Source organism: Bufo bufo, chromosome 2 (genome assembly GCF_905171765.1).
Source record: "Bufo bufo chromosome 2, aBufBuf1.1, whole genome shotgun sequence".
In the NCBI taxonomy this organism is placed as follows: Eukaryota; Metazoa; Chordata; class Amphibia; order Anura; family Bufonidae; genus Bufo; species Bufo bufo.
Window position 1 is genome coordinate 459495245 of NC_053390.1, and position 18527 is coordinate 459513771.

At 48.1% G+C, this 18527-nt stretch overlaps 1 protein-coding gene across 1 annotated transcript in view; it reads right to left on the bottom strand.

The window, feature by feature from the left end:
• Positions 1-2371: 2371 nt before the first annotated feature.
• Positions 2372-18527, bottom strand: part of SSBP4 (single stranded DNA binding protein 4) — a 468852-nt gene continuing 452696 nt past the window's right edge. The window contains exons 16-18 of the mRNA XM_040417640.1: positions 17505-17533; positions 6469-6570; positions 2372-3588 (exon numbers count right to left, since the gene is read on the bottom strand). Of these exons, the coding sequence (XP_040273574.1) occupies positions 3559-3588; positions 6469-6570; positions 17505-17533 (161 nt within the window). The 3' untranslated portion in view covers positions 2372-3558. The remainder of the gene's footprint in view (positions 3589-6468; positions 6571-17504; positions 17534-18527) is intronic.

Consider the following 18527-nt stretch of genomic DNA (forward strand, 5'->3'; position numbering starts at 1 on the left):
CAAAAAAGAGCACAGACATCTTTTGTAATGAGGTCCTTTATGTTTAGATAAAAAAAAAATCCTTCATAAGAAAGTTAAAATGTGTCATCTATTATGTAAGAGACAGTTCATATTTCCCCTTCCAACAACCCTAACCCCTGCAGGCTCCAAGAGGGAGGAAGTAAAAAGCTCCCCCGTGAAGTATATTTACAGTTACTTCATTAGCTCGGCTTTAGTCTGTGCTGTTGCCTTGAATAGGTTCACAAGTCCGGTTTAATATTTCACAGTAGTATTCCAGACCTAAATAGTCTCCTCCCATTTAAGAGTCATAAAAGGGTTCCATGTATGAAAGTGGATTTCAAATATGTTATATATATATATATATATATATATATATATATATATATTCATGCGCATATATCTGGATGACCAATTGTAGAACTGTCAGGTTAATCAGCATAGGTGTCATGTTGATCGGACAGAAAAATTCTCCAAGCATGCTCCGCTATCTGGCGTGTCAGAAAGGTCTCCTGGCTAAATTTGGATTTAGTTAAATTCTATTAAAATGCAAAAAGGACACCGTTCAAGGAGATGGTTTATCAAACACACAGAGTTGATGAAATATGGCTGTGTGCTGGAGTTATTACTGTACATTACTGTAGAAAAGCATCAGTTAGTCCCATCCCAAAGGATTTGCTGTGCAAATATGCAAGAATGAACCACTACTAGGACTGAATCAGTGTCGGAGAATGCCTCTGGGCAAAATATCTTCTCATCTTCCGAAACAAAAATGACATTTATTTTCATGTCATGATACTGTTGGCATACTTTCACACTCTCAGTATGTAGATTATGGTGGCCCATTGTCCCTAGAAGACAGTGAACTTTCATTTGTTTGAATGTTTTTTAATGGAAGTTCACTCATAGCACAGATGGTAGAGGACCATGGGCAACTGCGTCATTTGCCCTTCCAATAATCCATCCCTGACCATTATCTATGTATTTCCCCAATGTAAACCCAGGTGATCATCTTCAGTTTCTCATTCTAATTGTGTTTTTAGAGAGAGAGAGAATACAAAGGATAGGATGAATATGACCCCATCGATTCCGATATCTATCCATTTTTCTGTGCGCTGTCTTTAAAGTGCCAGATTAGGACAGGCTCTAAAAGATGCATAATCTTTTTACTGATCCAAACATCCCAGAATGGATGAGGTGCCTACATAACAATGGGCTTCAAACAATAGCTCCAGATGTATAAGACTTATTTATGATGTTAATGGACCAACACAGACAGACCTTACTGATTGGAAGACACATACATGGCTATTACAGGAACCTGACATAACATCCTCCAGTGCTTCATTGCAGCCAATTCTCCTAACCTGACTTTAAATCACATGGACATTTACAAGGAAAGACAGCAATACATGTCAACTTACTCCCTGCTTTGTAATCTGACATGTTCTCTATATTGAACTAGTTTTCTCTTTAGCATACACCTTATGCCAAAGATATTGGGGTCATTTATCAAACTGGTGTAAAGTAGACCTGGCTTAGTTGCCCATAGCAACCAATCAGATTCCACCTTTCATTTTTGACAGCTCCTTTGGAAAATGAAAGGTGGAACTAAGCCAGTTCTATTTTACACACCAGTTTGATACATCCCCATCTTCATTTCTACAACTGTGTACTGGCCTAAAGGATATTGCTTCATATATACATAGGAATAAGGATAGCATTAGCTACCCGATCTTTAGCTCTTGAATATGATCTGGTATATTTATTCATAGAAGAACTACTTTCATTGAAATGCTGGGTTTCAAGATTTTCATTCATTCAGCCCAAGCTGTTATAATATACATTGTGTATTTCCATAGGATGCGCCCCAATTACAAAGGGATGGCCGAGTATTCCGAGACAGCGGGATATTATTTATTGCAGTAGTTACATGTTGGTTTGTGTATATTGTTTTATCAGCTGCCTTTGTGTCAAATGATTTTATAGTCTATGTCCACCTTTGCAACCAATCCTTTAATTGCTCCAATGCATTTACAATTAAAACTGAAAAAAAACTTTTCTAATTGTCTTAAATCAATTACCCTGGGTTCACACCTGAGCGTTCTGAAAGGAGCGCTCTGTATGCGCGTTTACAAGCGTGCATACAGAGACAAGCGAACGCCCATTGTCGCGCATTCCCGAAAGTCTATGTACGGGAACGCGCGACAAAACGCCCCAAAGAAGCTCAAGTACTTGTTTGAGCGTCGGGCGTTTTACAGCGCGATCGTACGCGCTGTAAAACGCCCAGGTGAGAACCATTCCCATAGGGAAGCATTGGTTTCTCCTTGCTGTGCGTTTTGTAAAACGCTCAGGTGTGAACTTAGGGTTACAGTTTCATGTATACAGCTCCTATGCAGACATATGTGTCTCCATACATAACCACAAACCTGTATGTAGTCTGATTCTGCAGTCATGAATTACATTCTTTCATCTGTTGCAAAGGTAGACATAGCCTTCAAAAATATTTAATTCAACTGGGTTTACCACAGATGCAGTTACTTGTTTCCTAACTATCATTTATCATTCCAGTCGTATGCAGAAGAATACACAGACACTTGTCATTAGGATGTGTTTGGGCACAGTGACCTAACTGTAGTTTGATAGGCTGGCAGCTATAAGCTGTATAGTGATACTAGAATGTATAATCTGATGAGTTACAACAATGTCCTCTATTAATTATGCTTCTGCTTTCTTTATATTCCTCTATGTATTTTCTTTTTTATATATAGAAGGCCCATGTTGTACATACTAATTAAAAAATATTTTCAGAATCGTATTCATTTCAATTTGTCTTCAGAGAGTACTCTCCAGGAGGAAGAAGTAATGTGGACAATGATCAGGGGGTTTCAATACTGTTCTGTCGCCAGTTGGCTTATGAGTCTGAATGGATATTGCGTGACACACTTTGCAGTTGGAGGCTTTTTTTGGGGCTGCAGTATATTATGTTCACTGCAATGGAGGTAAGACAACAGGAGTTTGGGTCTCCATATGATCCAGAAAGTAAAAAAGACATCTAATAAATAAAATCAGAAACTTGCACAGAGATAGGTTTTAACTCTTCAATGTCAGAAGATCTTTGTTTACGGTCACAAAAGAATCCCACGTTTCATGGTAGTGTTGAATTCTCCCTATACTCCTCCTTTGAAGCCGAGCTATAATTCTTGATTGGTTTCATTTATATGAGTCGATGGTTACTCAAATTACTTAGCTGAAAGTTGAACCTCAGCTTCACTAGTTGTGGAAATATCTCTATTCTTTGCAAGTTGGGATTTGGCAGAAGAGCAAGAAGAAACTTCACAAGGTTGTGGCTGAAATGTCCTTCTTCAACGCCACTGTTTCATAGGTCAAGTCATTGCAGAGATGCAGTTCATTTGCTCTGTAAGGATCTTTTAGTGTCTGTAGAGGAGCCTGTAGGGTGTGAACCTTCCTGCGTTTAAATATACAATGTACTAATTTGTAATCCTCATTGCTTGGACAGTTCTCCGCTTGAGAGGCTCAATGCACTGGTGTATACGAGGATCACACACTCATGGTCATGCTGGGTGAGTACTGCGAAGAGGAGAAAACAGTGTCACATAGAAGTAACTTGAAATCTTCACAAAGCACAGAAATACAGATCATCAGCAATAATGAAATGAGTTTTCCAGAAATACAGAAGCAGCCACAACTCTGTGGCCTGTGTCTGGCATTGGGGCTCCCCACCACTCAAGTGAGTAATGCATTGTAAATGGTGAAACCTGTAACTGAATGGACATGCAGTTGATTTGAAATGTGGCATCAAAGTCATCAGACATCATGTGTACAACTGGCATCAGAGGTCAAGTATACAAATATGGCCTATTGTTTATTCAAGTTTTCATGTTAAAGGGGTTTTCTGAGATTCCTCTGGATAGGTCATCAGTATCAGACCGTTGGGGTCTGACACCCGGGACTGGGACCAGTGCAGTTTTTAGGTAAAAATTTTCTCAGGGCGAGTGTCAACAAAACTCTCCCCCCCCCCCTCCTCAAAACTGCTCGATGAAATAAGTGTCTCCCCATTGTAAAAAATGTGTCACCACATTGCACGGACGGTCACAGTGACCCACAGACTCAGGCTCTCACTCACAGCAGGCTTCTTTCTCAGCACTGCTCCGGGCGGTAACAGGCAGGCAGTGCGGGCGGCGGTGCTCACCTCACTCACTGTACGTCATGCGCCGCAAGACGTACAGTGAGTGAGCGCCGCCGCCTGCAGAGCCTGCCTGTGGGGGGACATTATTTTTAATAAGGATCACTATGGACATTATTTAGAATGGAGGCTACTGTGGGTGTCATTATAACTGTATAATGTCTGATAGGCCTAGTCCTGAGTTATATTACCCTGCCCAGTATAATAATGTACCCTGATACCCCTTAGTTATATTACCCTTAGCGTGGTAATATAACTAAGGGGTATCAGGGATGGGTACATTATTATACAGGGCATGGGCAGGGTAATATAACTCAGCTCAGGACTAGGCCCATCAGACATTATAGTTATAATGAGTAATGACACCCACAGCAGCCTCCATTCTAAATAATGTCCATACTGATCCTTATTAAACTTAATGTCCCCCACAGTGACAGTGACCCCCATTTTCATGTCTCCCACAGTGGCCCCCGCCCCCCATTGTAATTAATGCCCCCCCCCCCCCCCCCACAGACCATCACTCCCCTCACAGCAGGCTTTTTTTCAGCATCAGCAGGGGCTCAGGGCGGGCGGTAACAGGCAGGCAGTGCGGCGCTCACTCACTCACTGTACGTCACGCGCCTGCGCCGCTTAGTGGGAGGAGCAGGCGCGTGACGTCAGTAAGTGCCGCCCGCACGTACCGGAGCTGAGTGACTGGACTCGGTAGTACTGTCTCAAGAGTGAGAGGACTCCGCACTCGGGCGCAGGTCGCAGGGCAGGCGAGATCTCAGAGGGAGGAAGCCAGGGCGCACGGCAGAGAAACGACAAGAGGGCCCCCCTGCCGGCGCCCCCCTTCTGACAGCGCCCCGGGTGGCCGCCCGGCCCGCCCGCCCCTAGAAACGGCCCTGACTGGGACTGTTGTCCATCAGCTGTTTGAGAAGGCAGTGGCGCTCCTGTGAGCTCTGCGGCCTTCTCTGTGATTTCCTAGGGCAGTAACAGCACGTTCATGTGTCACGTGGCCTAGGAGAAGTTCAGTCCCATAGAAGTGAATGGGGCTGAGCACGATACCAAGCACAGATGCTATACAATGGACAATGCTGTGCTTGGTAAGCTACAAGAAGACAGCAGCACTGACAAGAGAGCCACTGCCTTCTCAAAACAGCTGATTGGCGAGGGTCCTGGGTGTTGGATCTACACCGGTCAGATTCTGATAACCAATCCACAGCATAGGTCATCAGTAAAGAAAATCTCAGAAAACCCTTTTAAACACATTTCATAATTTTTGGTGATTTTTTATTTTATTTTCAGTGTCACTGTCCATTAAAAAGTCCTAAAATCTTCCAGTTCTCACATTGTCCACTAAGTGTCATAATAGGCTGATGTTCTGTAGAGATCACTTTTCAGCTTTCATCTCATTATCATTACAAGCAGGATTACCATGAAAGGTAATGCCTATATATAGATAACACAGTATCTGACATAATTAGGCCTAGTTCACACAAACGTTTTTTTTGCGAGTGTATGGGCCGTTTTTTTGTGTTCCGTATACGGAACCATTCATTTCAATGGTTCCGCACAAAAAACTGTGTGTTCCGTATGCATTCCGTTCCCGTATTTCCGTTTTTCTGTTCCGTTGAAAGATAGAACATGTCCTATATTTGGCTGCAAATCACGTTCCGTGGCTCCATTAAAGTCAATGGGTCTGCAAAAAAAACGGAACACATACGGAAATGCATCCGTTTGTCTTCCGTATCTGTTTCGTTTTTGCTGAACCATCTATTGAAAATGTTATGCCCAGCCCAATTTTTTCTATGTAATTACTGTATACTGTATATGCCATACGGAAAAACAGAACGGAAAGGAAACGAAAACACAACGGAACTCAAAAACGGAACAACGGATCCGTGAAAAACGGACCGCGAAAAACTATAAAAGCCATACGTTCGTGTGAACTAGGCCTTAAGCTCACAACACTTCACTACAGAAGTAAAAAAGTCATCTCCAGTCTGCAGCTTTCTACGTTTGTATGGCTGTTGTAAATCATTACTCTGAATGCTAACAACAGCTCAGGCAAGATGGATGAACCCATAATCATGCACAGGAAACGGAGTGGAGGAGATTTATCAAAACTGGTGTAAAGGCAAAATGGCTTAGTTGCCCATAGCAACCAATCAGATTCCGCCTTCCATTTTCCAAAAGAGCTCTGAAAGATGAAAGGTGGAATGTGATTGGTTGCTATAGGCATCTAATGCCAAAGTCTTGTTAGGCACCTGTAGAACACTTACGCTTTCGCTTTGAAAGGGGTTTAAGAAATTCCCGGCCATCTCTCCATCATCACGAGGCGTTCCGGGAGGATTATTCATCCCTGCCATGTTATTAGGAGAATTCTGTAATGGAAACATGGATACTCAAAAAATGTTTGATAATTTAACAGCACATGAGACTACATCAAACTTGTAATATTAGGGAAAGGTGGCCTCTTCTTCACCTACCAATAACATGTTGTTTGCCTTTTTCTGTAATCATTTTGTGAAATGTGCCCAGGTTTGTTAACCCCTTCCTGACCAGCACCATACATGTATGGCACTGGTTAGCTATTTAAAAATGACGCCCGCTTGGAGCACGATCTTGCCCGTTTTCCCAGGTCGCAGTACCTGATCAGACCGGGATCAGGTACCAGCACTCAATTGGGACAAGTACTGACACTACACACACTATCGAATTTGATCACCCTTCTTCCTACAATCTACCAGATTGCACGGGAGATATTGTTATAATTGTTGCTGGTTCCTTCTAACAACTTCTGAGATTTGCATTTTAAAGCTGAAAATTAGGAACTCTAATTGCCTTAAAAAATATTGCCCGTGCTAGTTTTTTTTTATTTTTTTATTCTTTTTTCTATTGTTTTCTAAGCCAAATATACAAAATTCCGTTACATACAATTTGAAAATAACAAATAATTATACACAAATTAATATAATTGACCCCATTGTTTCACTACTGCGGGGTCCGACTGTACCTTTTAATGCCACCTGGAATTGTTTCCTAGTGCCATAGATAACCGAAGCTTTTGGAGCGAAAAAAATGAAAACCTACCCTTTCCAACATTACTCTGATTTTCTTGCTAATCTTCTATAGGCATCGATGGTATCTATCCCAGCCCTCCACTCGGAATACTGTAGCTAGGGCTATTTTTGGTGCCCCAATATTTAAGAATCAAGGCCTTTGTGACCATGAAACTCTCCAAACAAACTCTTATCTGATAGGGCGTTAAATCAACTAGCCCGTGCTAGGTTAAATAATTGGTTTTAATAAAAATTTAAAGATGTAAAAAAAAAACAGAAGCATACAAATATACACAGAAACAGTTTTTAAAATAAAAAGGATGAAGGAAAACTGACGCCTACTTTACTCACACAGAGACTTGCAGCTATCAGGTCCTGAGGCAAGACAGAAAAACACGGCACATATTTAACCCCTCAGATGCTGCAGTCAATTGTGAATGCAGCAGCTGAGGCGGCTTTCTCCAGAAGAACTGTGCTCCTGGGGCCTGAACGGCTCCCCTGTGCTGAGATTGAAAAAGCTGTTTGTTGGTGGTGATAGACTGGAGCCTGTTGGAGGCTCTGATGTCTGCCATTGGTATATTTTATGCAGGTGGTAGGGCTCCATAGGAATATATTTAATCTCCCATAAGCTGCATTCTAAAATAAATGGAGTCTAAGGGAGAAGTGATGTAATAATAGCATGTTAAAGGGCTTCTGTCACCCCACTAAACTCATTATTTTTTTTTTGGGTACTTATAATCCCTATCCTGCGATTTATCTATACATTATGTTATTAATCATTTTCGTTCTGTAGATATGGCAAAAAACATACTTTTATAATATGCTAATTACCTGTCTACCAGCAAGTAGGGCGTCTACTTGCTGGTAGCAGCCGCAGAAAACCACCCCCTCCTCTTGTTGATTGACAGGGCCAGTCGCGATCTCCTCCTCCGGCTGGCCCTGTCAGCATTTCAAAAATCGTGCGCCTGTGTTGATTCGGCGCAGGCGCTCTGAGATAAGGAGGCTCGACTCCTCAGCACTCCCTCAGTGCGCCTGCGCCGATGACGTCTTCTCTTTCGGTCACGCGCTTCCTGGTTCCGGTCACCGCCCGTTCCCCCTGCCTTCCGGCGGCTGGCGGTGGGGGACGCACCTTGGAGCTGGCTCTGCTTTCTCCATCCTTGGGGGGGGTTCGTGGGGGAGGCTGGTTGGCCGGCTCGCTCCTTATGCCAAGAGGACGGCGTACAGAGGCGTGCGTTCCAGGGTGGAACGCACTCTCCTTCCGGCACAGGCATTGCTGTCACTCACCCCCTGGCCGGGCTCCTTGGCTGCTATGTCGGCTTGCGTTCCACGTGGAGCGCAGGCACACAGGCAACAAGGCCTGATAGGCAAGGGGGAGAATAACTGGTACTTGTCTGGCTTCTCCTCGCATGCTGGCCCTCATGTTATCATTCCACATAGGTAAAAAATCCCTGTCATGGTAAAAAAAACAAAAAAAAACAAACACATAGGAAAAACAAAACCCGCAATAAAAAAAAACAAAAAAAAAAAGAAACTAAACAAAACATGGAAGTACAAAACCCGCAATATCAGTAAAAAAAAATGAAGAAAACAGGGGCACCACATTGGGGTGCACCATCTGTAACCTAGCAGGGTGGGTATCCTGCGCAGGACTCGCTCGGCTTCCCTCGCGCTTTCTGGAACCTGGTCACGCCCAGGATTGTCTCGTCTTCCTGGTTCGCCCAGGCCACTGTTGTCGTCATGTCATAGCCGCTTATTTTGTCTCCAGGGCACTGTCGGTGGTCTTGTCACGGTTCTGGTTTTGTCACATTGTCTCCCCTGGTTTGCCGAGGGCACGGTACATTCCTGGTACGCCCAGATCTTCATGTTTCCTCTCTAACACATGGGTTTCAAGCACCTGTCCTTTGTCTTATCCGAGTCTTTCTAAGGGGCCATCCTTCGGCTGCTCCCCCGGTCGTTCTTTGCTTTCCATGGCTCCAAGGTTACCATGTCAGTCTGCCGCCCTCCGCGGGCCGCTGCTACGCGCAGCTTCTATCTCATGGCTACGCGCCTTCTCTTCTGTCAACCGCCTGGTACGCTCAGGCGGCTCTCTCCGGTCAAGTATCCGGTCCGATGCGCTCAGATGGTTACTTGACCTAGGGGTGCGCCCCATCCTGGCCAGTTCGCCTGGTTCCAACAGGTTTGAGGTCACCCGTTTCCTCTGCACTTTCAAATTTTTCGCCTGTTACTTTATTTACAAGGGTTTTTCCTATTTTTCCGTTCCAATCGGTCCTATTCAGGTAAGTTCGCACTGACTCCGCCGGGGTCCTGGTCAGATCATGTTCACGCTTTTAATTGTCCCTTCATCTGTCCGGCTAGGTCAGGTTCTACTGAGCCATCCTACGGGTTCTTATTCCGGTACGTGTTTCTCCATCGTGCACCAATTCAAATACCATTCCGTCATCACCCTCTCATTTTTTTTTTGTTTTTTTTTCTCTTTATTTGTCATGCCTTTTGTTTTCTAGCAGCACTGCCATGTCTCGTGCTTCGGATATGGAGGACGGCCTGTCCGTCTCCGGCTCGATCATATCAGGCCAGGCGGGTCCATCATCCCTTCGGAGCTGGACCATACCAAAGCTATTGGCTGAGCTGAACCGGAGAGGCATTCCGCACCCAGCCACCGCAAGGAAGGCAGAGCTGTACAAGCTGCTCATGACCAGCCCCAGCACTTCGGCAGTGCAGCAGGAGGCGTCATCCATCCAGTTGTCACTGGTGCAGCTACAGTCGACCCTAAACTCCTTGGTCGACTCGGTAGCAGACGTTTGGGCAAGGGTTTCAGAGCTGGAATCCCGGCCACCCATGGCACCCCCGGCACCCGTCCCGCTGATGGCACCATCTACATCGGGTTGGCTGGCTACAGGTACGCCAAGGCCCATTCCCCAGGTGTCCCCCTCTCACTTCATTCCCGACAACCTCAAAAGAGACATTCTGGCAGGGAAAGATGTCAACCTGGCGTCAATCCTCATTGCCGCTCAAGACGTACCCGAGAACAGGGTCATCTACTGTGGCGATGTGTCGGTGGTCCTCCGGGCCAAGGACTAGCGGCTTAACCGCAAGTTGACAATCCCTGAGTTTGTCTTGGCTTTCAGCCTCTTCAGAGACATCATCTGCACCGCACAGCCGGAGAGGAGAGAAGAGCTGGACAGCTACATGTACCTGGTCACTGACCTGGGGCACAAGTATGGTGGGTCGGCCTTCTACGACTACCATCGTTCCTTTCCGGCTAAGGCGGCGGCAGCGTTGGCGCAATTCCAGTATGTCACCAGCTGGTCTTTGATTGACACGAAGCTCTTCTGTTGTTACTTCGCTGGCCTCAGGGCACCCAACTGTGCGACGTGTCAATCAATCTTCCACTCTTCTGAATGGTGCCCAAATAGCGCCCACCCGTCTCAGACCAGGGCCCTCCCGGGCACCTCCGGGTCTTTTCCGTCTAATCCCTCCACTGACAAACTGGGCAGACCCATTGTCTATTTGGGAAAAAGCCAGGTCTGCAACAATTTCAACTCAGGGGGGTGCTCTTATGTCAGCTGCAGATCCCTCCACGTCTGCTCCCTGTGCTTCAGGGCCCATCCACGGTCCGCCTGCCCCAAAAAGTCTGCTAAAGGGTCCTGACTAGCCGACATTAACGTGGACCTCTTGGCGGCGCTCCTTCAGGATCACCATGATCAGGACTTTGTGGCGTTCCTGTTGGTGGGCTTCCGCCAGGGGTTCCACACAGGGCTCATCACGCTGCCACAGGTTCCCTGGGAAGGCAGGAATCTGCTGTCGGCCACCCTGGACCCTCCAGCAACTAGCGAGTTGCTCCAGTCGGAAGTGGCTAAAGGGTTTCTCATAGGCCCTTTCCCGCTCATCCCGTTTTCTTCATGGCGAATCAACCCCATCGGCTTAGTATCGAAGAAAAATACCAATAAAAAAAGGTTGATTTATGACCTGTCTGCCCCTCATGTTTCCGGAATCCCTAGCCTTAATTCCCTTATTCCCTCGGAGGAATTTGCCATGCGTTACTCCTCAGTGGACGACGCAATTCAGGCCATCCTGTTGCATGGTAAGGGCCCCTGGTTGGCAAAGGTGGACATCGCCGATGCGTTTAAGCTCCTTCCCATCCAACCTCAGTTGTGGCAGTTCTACGGCATTAAGTGGGCTGGGCAGTATTTCTTCGCCAACAGACTCATGTTTGGATCCAAGAGTAGCCCCTGGTTATTCGACCAACTGGCCAAGGCGCTACATTGGATCTTGGTCCATCACGGGGGCCTCCAGTCAGTCATCCACTACCTCGATGACTTTCTAGTCGTGAAGGACCCGCAGGGCGGGTCTGGCATTCTCACCGTCCTCCTGGAGATGTTCGCCAGTCTGGCTGTTCCGGTCGCGGAGTCAAAGACTGAGGGTCCTGCCACGAGGGTCTCGTTCCTGGGCATCGTCCTGGATTCGGTTCTATTGTAGGCCAGCCTCCTGGAAGAGAAACTCGCTCAGTGTCGGGAGGTCATTTCCCAGGCGGCTTCCACGGGGTGCCTCACTAGAGTCGAGTTGCAATCTCTTCTGGGGCGGCTCAATTTTGCCTCTAGGATCATGCCCCAGGGGAGGACTTTCGTGTCGAGGCTGCTCCAGCTTCTTCCCTCAGCACCCGAGCAGGACAGCGTCATCCGGTTGGACGGCCAGGCCATGGCAAACCTGGCCATGTGGGAATTGTTCCTGTCCCGATGGAACGGCGTCTCTTTTTTTGTGTCTCCTTGGTCTCCCTCCTGCCCGACTATTTTTTCGGACGCTGCTGCATCCTGCGGCTACGCGGCTATTTGGGGTCCCCGTTGGCTAGCGGACCGTTGGCCCACTTCTATCCTAGAGGAGGCCGAGTACATCCGCACCTCCTCCCTGTTGGAGTTGTACCCCATCGTTGCAGCAGCCCAGGCATGGGGTCACCTCTGGGCTAACTTGCCAGTGATGTTCGTGACAGACAACCAGGCCTTGGTCGACATCTTAGCCAAGGGCAGGGCCAAGTTCCCCAAAATCATGGCACAGCTGGTTTGGCTGGCCCTGTCACACAACTTTCATGTGCATTGTAGCCACATTCCGGGTCAGCAAAATGTGGCAGCTGACGCACTATCCCGGTTTGATTTCACACTCTTTTTTCAGGTCATGCCAGAGGCCGAGCCGCTCAGATATCCCACCCTGGCTTTCAGTTCCCTGACAATGGACTAGGCATGCTCGTCTCTTCGGCAAGAGACCTGGCGCAGCAGTCCCTCGCCCCCAGTACGGCCAGGAACTATCTTTCAGGCCTGAGAACCTTCCAGGAGTTTTCGCGTCTGCACCTGCAGGGTGGCCTGGCGGACATTCCTTTCATCATGGCCTTCATTGCCCATTGTCACCACCAGTTACACCTCTCCTACAATACCATTAAGTTGTACCTGGCGGGCGTCCAACACCACACCATGCTCCGCAACCCAGGGGGCGGGTCCATTTTTTCTGCGCACGCGATTAAGGCCACCTTGCGAGGGGTCCAGAAGGGTAGGCCCAATCCCCTGTCCCGCAGACAGGGCGTCACTGGGGAGATGTTCCGGAGATTGTCTTCAGCCCTGGATGGTGCTCCTTTTGGGCCCTTCTCCAGCTTGGTCCTTAAAGCCGACATGTATTTGGGCTTTTACGGCTTCCTTAGGCCAGGCGAGTTCACTTGCAGTACGGCAGGGCGGTGCAATCTGCACAGAGAACAGCTGGTGCGGAATCTAGACCATTACACGCTGAAGTTAATTTCCACCAAGACTAGTCAAACAGGCCCCCCGGTGGAGGTTCAGTTTTTCCCGACTGGTAATAAATGGTGCCCGGTACAGGTGTTTGGCCAGCTCATGCTCGCCCTCCAGGATGCTCCACCTCACAGCCCTCTACTACCACATCTCGATGGGCGCTCTTACCGCGGCGCAGTTCATCAGCCACATCCGCACGGTTGCTGCTGGCTTGGGGTTTGACCCCGGCGATATATCCGGCCATTCCTTCCGTATTGGAGCGGCTTCCGCGGCTTCCCGGTATGGGGTCCCCGCCCATGTCATCCGAAAGATGGGAAGGTGGCGTTCGTCTTTCTTCACCAGATACATACCTAACCCACAGGTGGAGATTTTGCAGGCGTTTCGGTCATAGGTATTATAAGGTAATAAAGTCTTGTACCTTAACTATGTTGATTTCCTTTTTGCCCCTCATACCCGGCTCCAGGCACACACCAGCCGGTTTAGGTTCTAGGCAGGCGCGCTGCCCAAGTTCGTATTTTAGCCACGACCACAAGTTGGTAAGGCTGAAGTTCAGCCTGCATTTGTGGGAGGGGCTTGAGCCTTTATAAACCCCTCTTCCCTCACCTTAGTAGGCGTTCCGGTTCATGGACCCACCCACCCATTCCCTTCATTCCAAGGGTCCTCCTTAGGGCAGCCACCTTTTAGGCTGCTCTCGTACGCGGCTCCAGGCACACACCAGCCGGTTTAGGTTCTAGGCAGGCGCTCTGCCCAAGTTCGTATTTTAGCCACGACCACAAATATATATATATATATATATATATATATATATATAGAATCCAGAAGAAGGACGGCACTCCAGTAAGGTGAAAAAAATGATGATGCCTTTATTCAACCATCCGGTGCAACGTTTCGGATGTAGTTGTGCATATATACACACACAATGCACAACTACCTCTAGCAAAAGATTTCTATACTGCAGGAATAACCCTAATAACACGCCCCCTGCACCGCTCACACTAGCGCGCCGACCAATCAGGACACGGCACTCCACAAGCCGCCTGCACCGCCAACCACTGAGCGATGGCAAGCAGGTTGGAGCAGGTCTGTTCGTCAGTCCCAGCCGCCATTTCTGTTCGTCAGTCACAACACTATCAGCCATATAGAGAGGAGCCCCTGTCAGCAGTCTGACCCACCAGTCGCTACCAGCAGTCTCAGCACCAGCAGTCAGTACCAGTTGTACAGCCACAGTCACCAGTCACAGTGCCAGCAGTGTCAGCCACCAGTCAGTGCCAGCCATCTCAACCATCAGTCAGTGCCACCAGCCACAGCCACCAGTCTCAGCCACCAGTCAGTGCCAGCAGTCTCATCCACAGCCATTACTCCGTGCCAGCAGTCTCAGCAACAAGCCGCAGCCAGCAGTCATAGCCACAGGCTCCACTCAGTGCCAGCAGTCTCAGCCACAAGCCTCAGCCAGCAATCTCAGCTGCAGCCACCAGTCTCGGCCACCAGCCACAACCACCAGTCTTGGCCATCAGTCAGTGCCAGCATTCTCAGCTACAGCCAGCACTCAGCGCCAGCAGTTTCAGCCACAAGCCGCCAGTCTCAGCCACCAGTCAGTGCCAGCATTCTCAGCTACAGCCAGCACTCAGTGCCAGCAGTTTCAGCCACAAGCCACAGCCAGCAGTCAGTGCCAGCAGTCTCAGCCGCAGCCAGCAGTCTCAGCCACAGCCACCAGTCAGTGCCAGCAGTCTCAGCCATCAGCCGCAGTCAGCAGTCTCAGCCACAGCAAGCACTCAGTGCCAGCAGTCTCAGCCCCAAGCCACAGCCAGCAATCTCAGCCACAGGCACCAGTCTCGGCCACAAGCCACCAGTCTCAGCCACCAGTCAGTGCCAGCTGTCTCAGCCACAGCCACCAGTCAGTGCCAGCAGTCTCAGCCACAGCCACCAGTTTCAGCCACCAGTCAGTGTGGTCAAGTTCCCTTACCATTTAATATAGACTGTTCCTACTAATATTTATGCACTACTGTTCTAGCGCCCATTATTATAACGGGCTTAATGTCTAGTGTAATAACAATTCTGGAGCCTCTATTCTAATGGCTCTGTGTTGTGCCATTCCTTTATTATTTGTACTAGAAGTTATGAATGAATTACTAGCAGTCTTCAGTAAGGGTACAGAGGGGTGGTGACAAGTTGGGGGCACTGGTGTAGCTATAGGGGTCGCAGCGGTCGCAATTGCGACCGGGCCTCTAAGTCAGGGGGGCCTACGGGGCCCCCTCAAGCCAGGAGAGCCACAGTAAAGCCGTACCTGCGGCGGCGCGGCCCGCAGCTAAGTTGCTAACTAAAAGCACATAGGGGTGGAGCGGAGGCTGAGAGTCGAGCCCTGCGTGCACTGTGCAGGGCAGGCGAAGTGAGGAGGGGGAGCGGCTTCAGGTCAGGAAGAGGAGTGAGCAGCTGTGTGCTGATCGGGTTTGGTTGCCCTTCCCCCTCCATCATTGGTGGCAGCGGCAGTTCCGATCGGCTCTGGGGCTCTGATCGGTTACCATGGCAGCCAGGACGCTACTGAAATGGTGGTTGGGGGATGGCGCACTGCCCACCAATGATTTAAATACCGGGGGGAGGGTGGACTGCCCACCAATGATTTTAATACAGGGGAGGGCACACTGCCCACCAATGATATTAATAAAGGGGAGGGGGGGAGGGTGCACTGCCCACCAATGATTTTAATACCGGGGAGGGCGCACTGGGGGCTGATGGACAGGGTACTGGGGGCTGGTGAGAGGCACTGACTGGGGGCTGATGGAGAAGCACTGACTGGGATTGATGGAGATGCACTGACTTTTCTCTGATGGAGAAGCACTGAGGGCCGCTGGTGAGAGGCACTGGGAGCTGATTGAGAGGCACTGGGAGCTGATTGAGAGGCACTGGGAGCTGATTGAGAGGCACTGGGAGCTGATTGAGAGGCACTGGGGGCTGGTGAGAGGCACTGGGGGCTGGTGAGAGGCACTGGGGGCTGGTGGAGAGGCTACTGGGGGCTGGTGGAGAGGCTACTGGGGGCTGCTATGAGGCTACTGGGGGCTGCTATAAGGCTACTGGGGGTTGCTATAAGGCATGGGGCTCTTATCTGAGGTCTGATTGGGGGTCATTAATATTGGGGTCTGAGCTGAGGTGTTATCTGAGGTCTTATTAACATTGGGGATCTTATTGGGGCTGTCAGCTGAGGTCTGATTAACATTGGGGGTCTGATTGGTGGTCTGACCTGAGGTATAATGAATTTTTTTTTTTTCTGGAGCAGCTTGGAGAAAAAAGGCCTCACAGTCTCCCACACTTCTTCTGCCCGGCCAAGGCTGCCATCATCCCCGAGGGCAAGCCTGCCAGCACCCCTGAGGCCAAGCCAGCCAGCACCCCTGAGGCCAAGCCAGCCAGCACCCCTGAGGCCAAGCCAGCCAGCACCCCTGAGGCCAAGCCAGCCAGCACCCCTGAGGCCAAGCCAGCCAGCACCCCTGAGGCCAAGCCAGCCAGCACCCCTGAGGCCAAGCCTGCCAGCACCCCTGAGGCTAAGCCTGCCAGCACTCCTGAGGCCAAGCCAGCCAGCACCCCTGAGTCTTCAGAACTGTAAGTAAATTATATATAAGGGGAGCTTATAATATGAAAGAAACGAATTAATAAAATATATTTTTTTTTGCTATGGGGCCCAGTCATTTCTAGCTACGCCCCTGGTTGGGGAGTGTATACTTGCACAGACTCACTCTATCCAATCAGTGCTGCCATTGTCAGGCTGTGCATGGCCCCCCCCCCCCCCCCCCAACTGGTTACTACCCCTTTGTACCCTTACTGAAGGCTAAAAGCAATTCATCCATAACTTCTAGTAGAAATAATAAAGGAATGGCACAGCATAGAGTCATAAGAATAGAGGCTCCAGAATTGTTATTACATGTAGAATGCAAGTAGCTATTAAAACAAGCATGTCAGGAGTGGTGACCCTCTGCAACTTTACACTTGTCCCTTCCTGAGTTGTCTCTTCTTACTCCTGAACAATATAAAGTCTTAATTACCAGTCAAATACATATAGGGGGTCATTTATGAAATCAGATATTTCAGTTTTGTGGTGTAAAAAGTCGCAATTTCCTTGGCAACTGCGCCATTTTTGTGACATACAGTATTGTGATCCCAGCTACTTTTCACAGTGGTCTAAAGAAATGCACCTATGTGAAAAGATCAACCCCTTATCTATACCAGATTTTCTGTGACAGATTTTCAGTTCCACCATATAATGAATATTTGCCGCTTTATAGGACCAACTTCCTAGAAGAACATTTTTCAATACAATTTTAGATTCTCATCTTGGAGTTTCACTTTTGGAGTTCACTTTACAAAAAATAAAATATAAGAAAAGGGATAAAAAAAACTAATCTGTGACATGTTAAGTTTAACTTCCATCGTGTAAAAGTATATTTTGCACTGCTTTAGATGAGGATTATTAAGCTTGTCAATTATGATGTAATATAATACCTTTGGCAACACATCCATATCTCCAGAGCCTGTAAGGAGGAAAAAGAGGAAAGTCAAGAAGTGTAGGTGAAAAATCCAAATCTAGAACATGTTACTTCACTAAAGTATCGGGATCAAGGGCACTAAAGCTTCTTTTAAAGGGGTCGGATGTTTTATCCCAACTTTCACAAATGTTCTTCAAATGGCATTATGGTCAATTTACTAGTATACATTATAAGCCCATTAATGACATTATCCCCCACCATCTTGTGTACTACAGTTAACTGCCCTTGTCCACACAGTGCTCCGATCCCAACATGTCGCTGATGGAGGAGCATGTGGCCAGAGCCAACTATCAACGGCCTCCATTGAATGACACAGCACATGGCACTATGTGTCCGCTAGTCACCCACGCAGCCCTGTTTGGTGGTACAGTCAGCTCCACTGACCAGACATGGTCACTCGCTAATTGAATAACAATGCGCATAGTACTGTGTATGTGCTAGTTACCCAGGTGACACTTAAAGGATAACTGTCACATTTAGACCCTAATTTCAATTTTCATATATGTAGTTACTAATAACATGATACTCCAGAATGAGTTACTATTAGACTGACTTACCCCATATTTACTGAGATTCAGCCCTTGGCAACCAGTCTGCATAAAACTGCAATTTCACTATTCAGTTAAGATGGCCGTCACTGCCCTCACCCTGAGGCTAATCCCGCCTGCCCTCACTAGCCAGTAACAATAGCTCCCCAAAAGTGTCAGTAACCAGAGCCCTCCCCCCTAAAGGGTTAATCTCCTGCAGCACAAAGGGGTCCTCTTACCACATGTTGCTTTCATTTATACACTGAGCAGATGGCAGATCTCCCTTCCCTGTTGTGCGCTGCTTCAACTCTGCATTCTCCAGCTCTGCTGAGTGAGGGAGCGTCTGCCAAGTGCAGGGACAGGGAGAAGTGCACACAGCCCAGGCACTGTTATCAGCTGCTGGGGAGGACCTGGCTTTAATCATTTACTTACAGTCACTGGCTGTCAGTAAT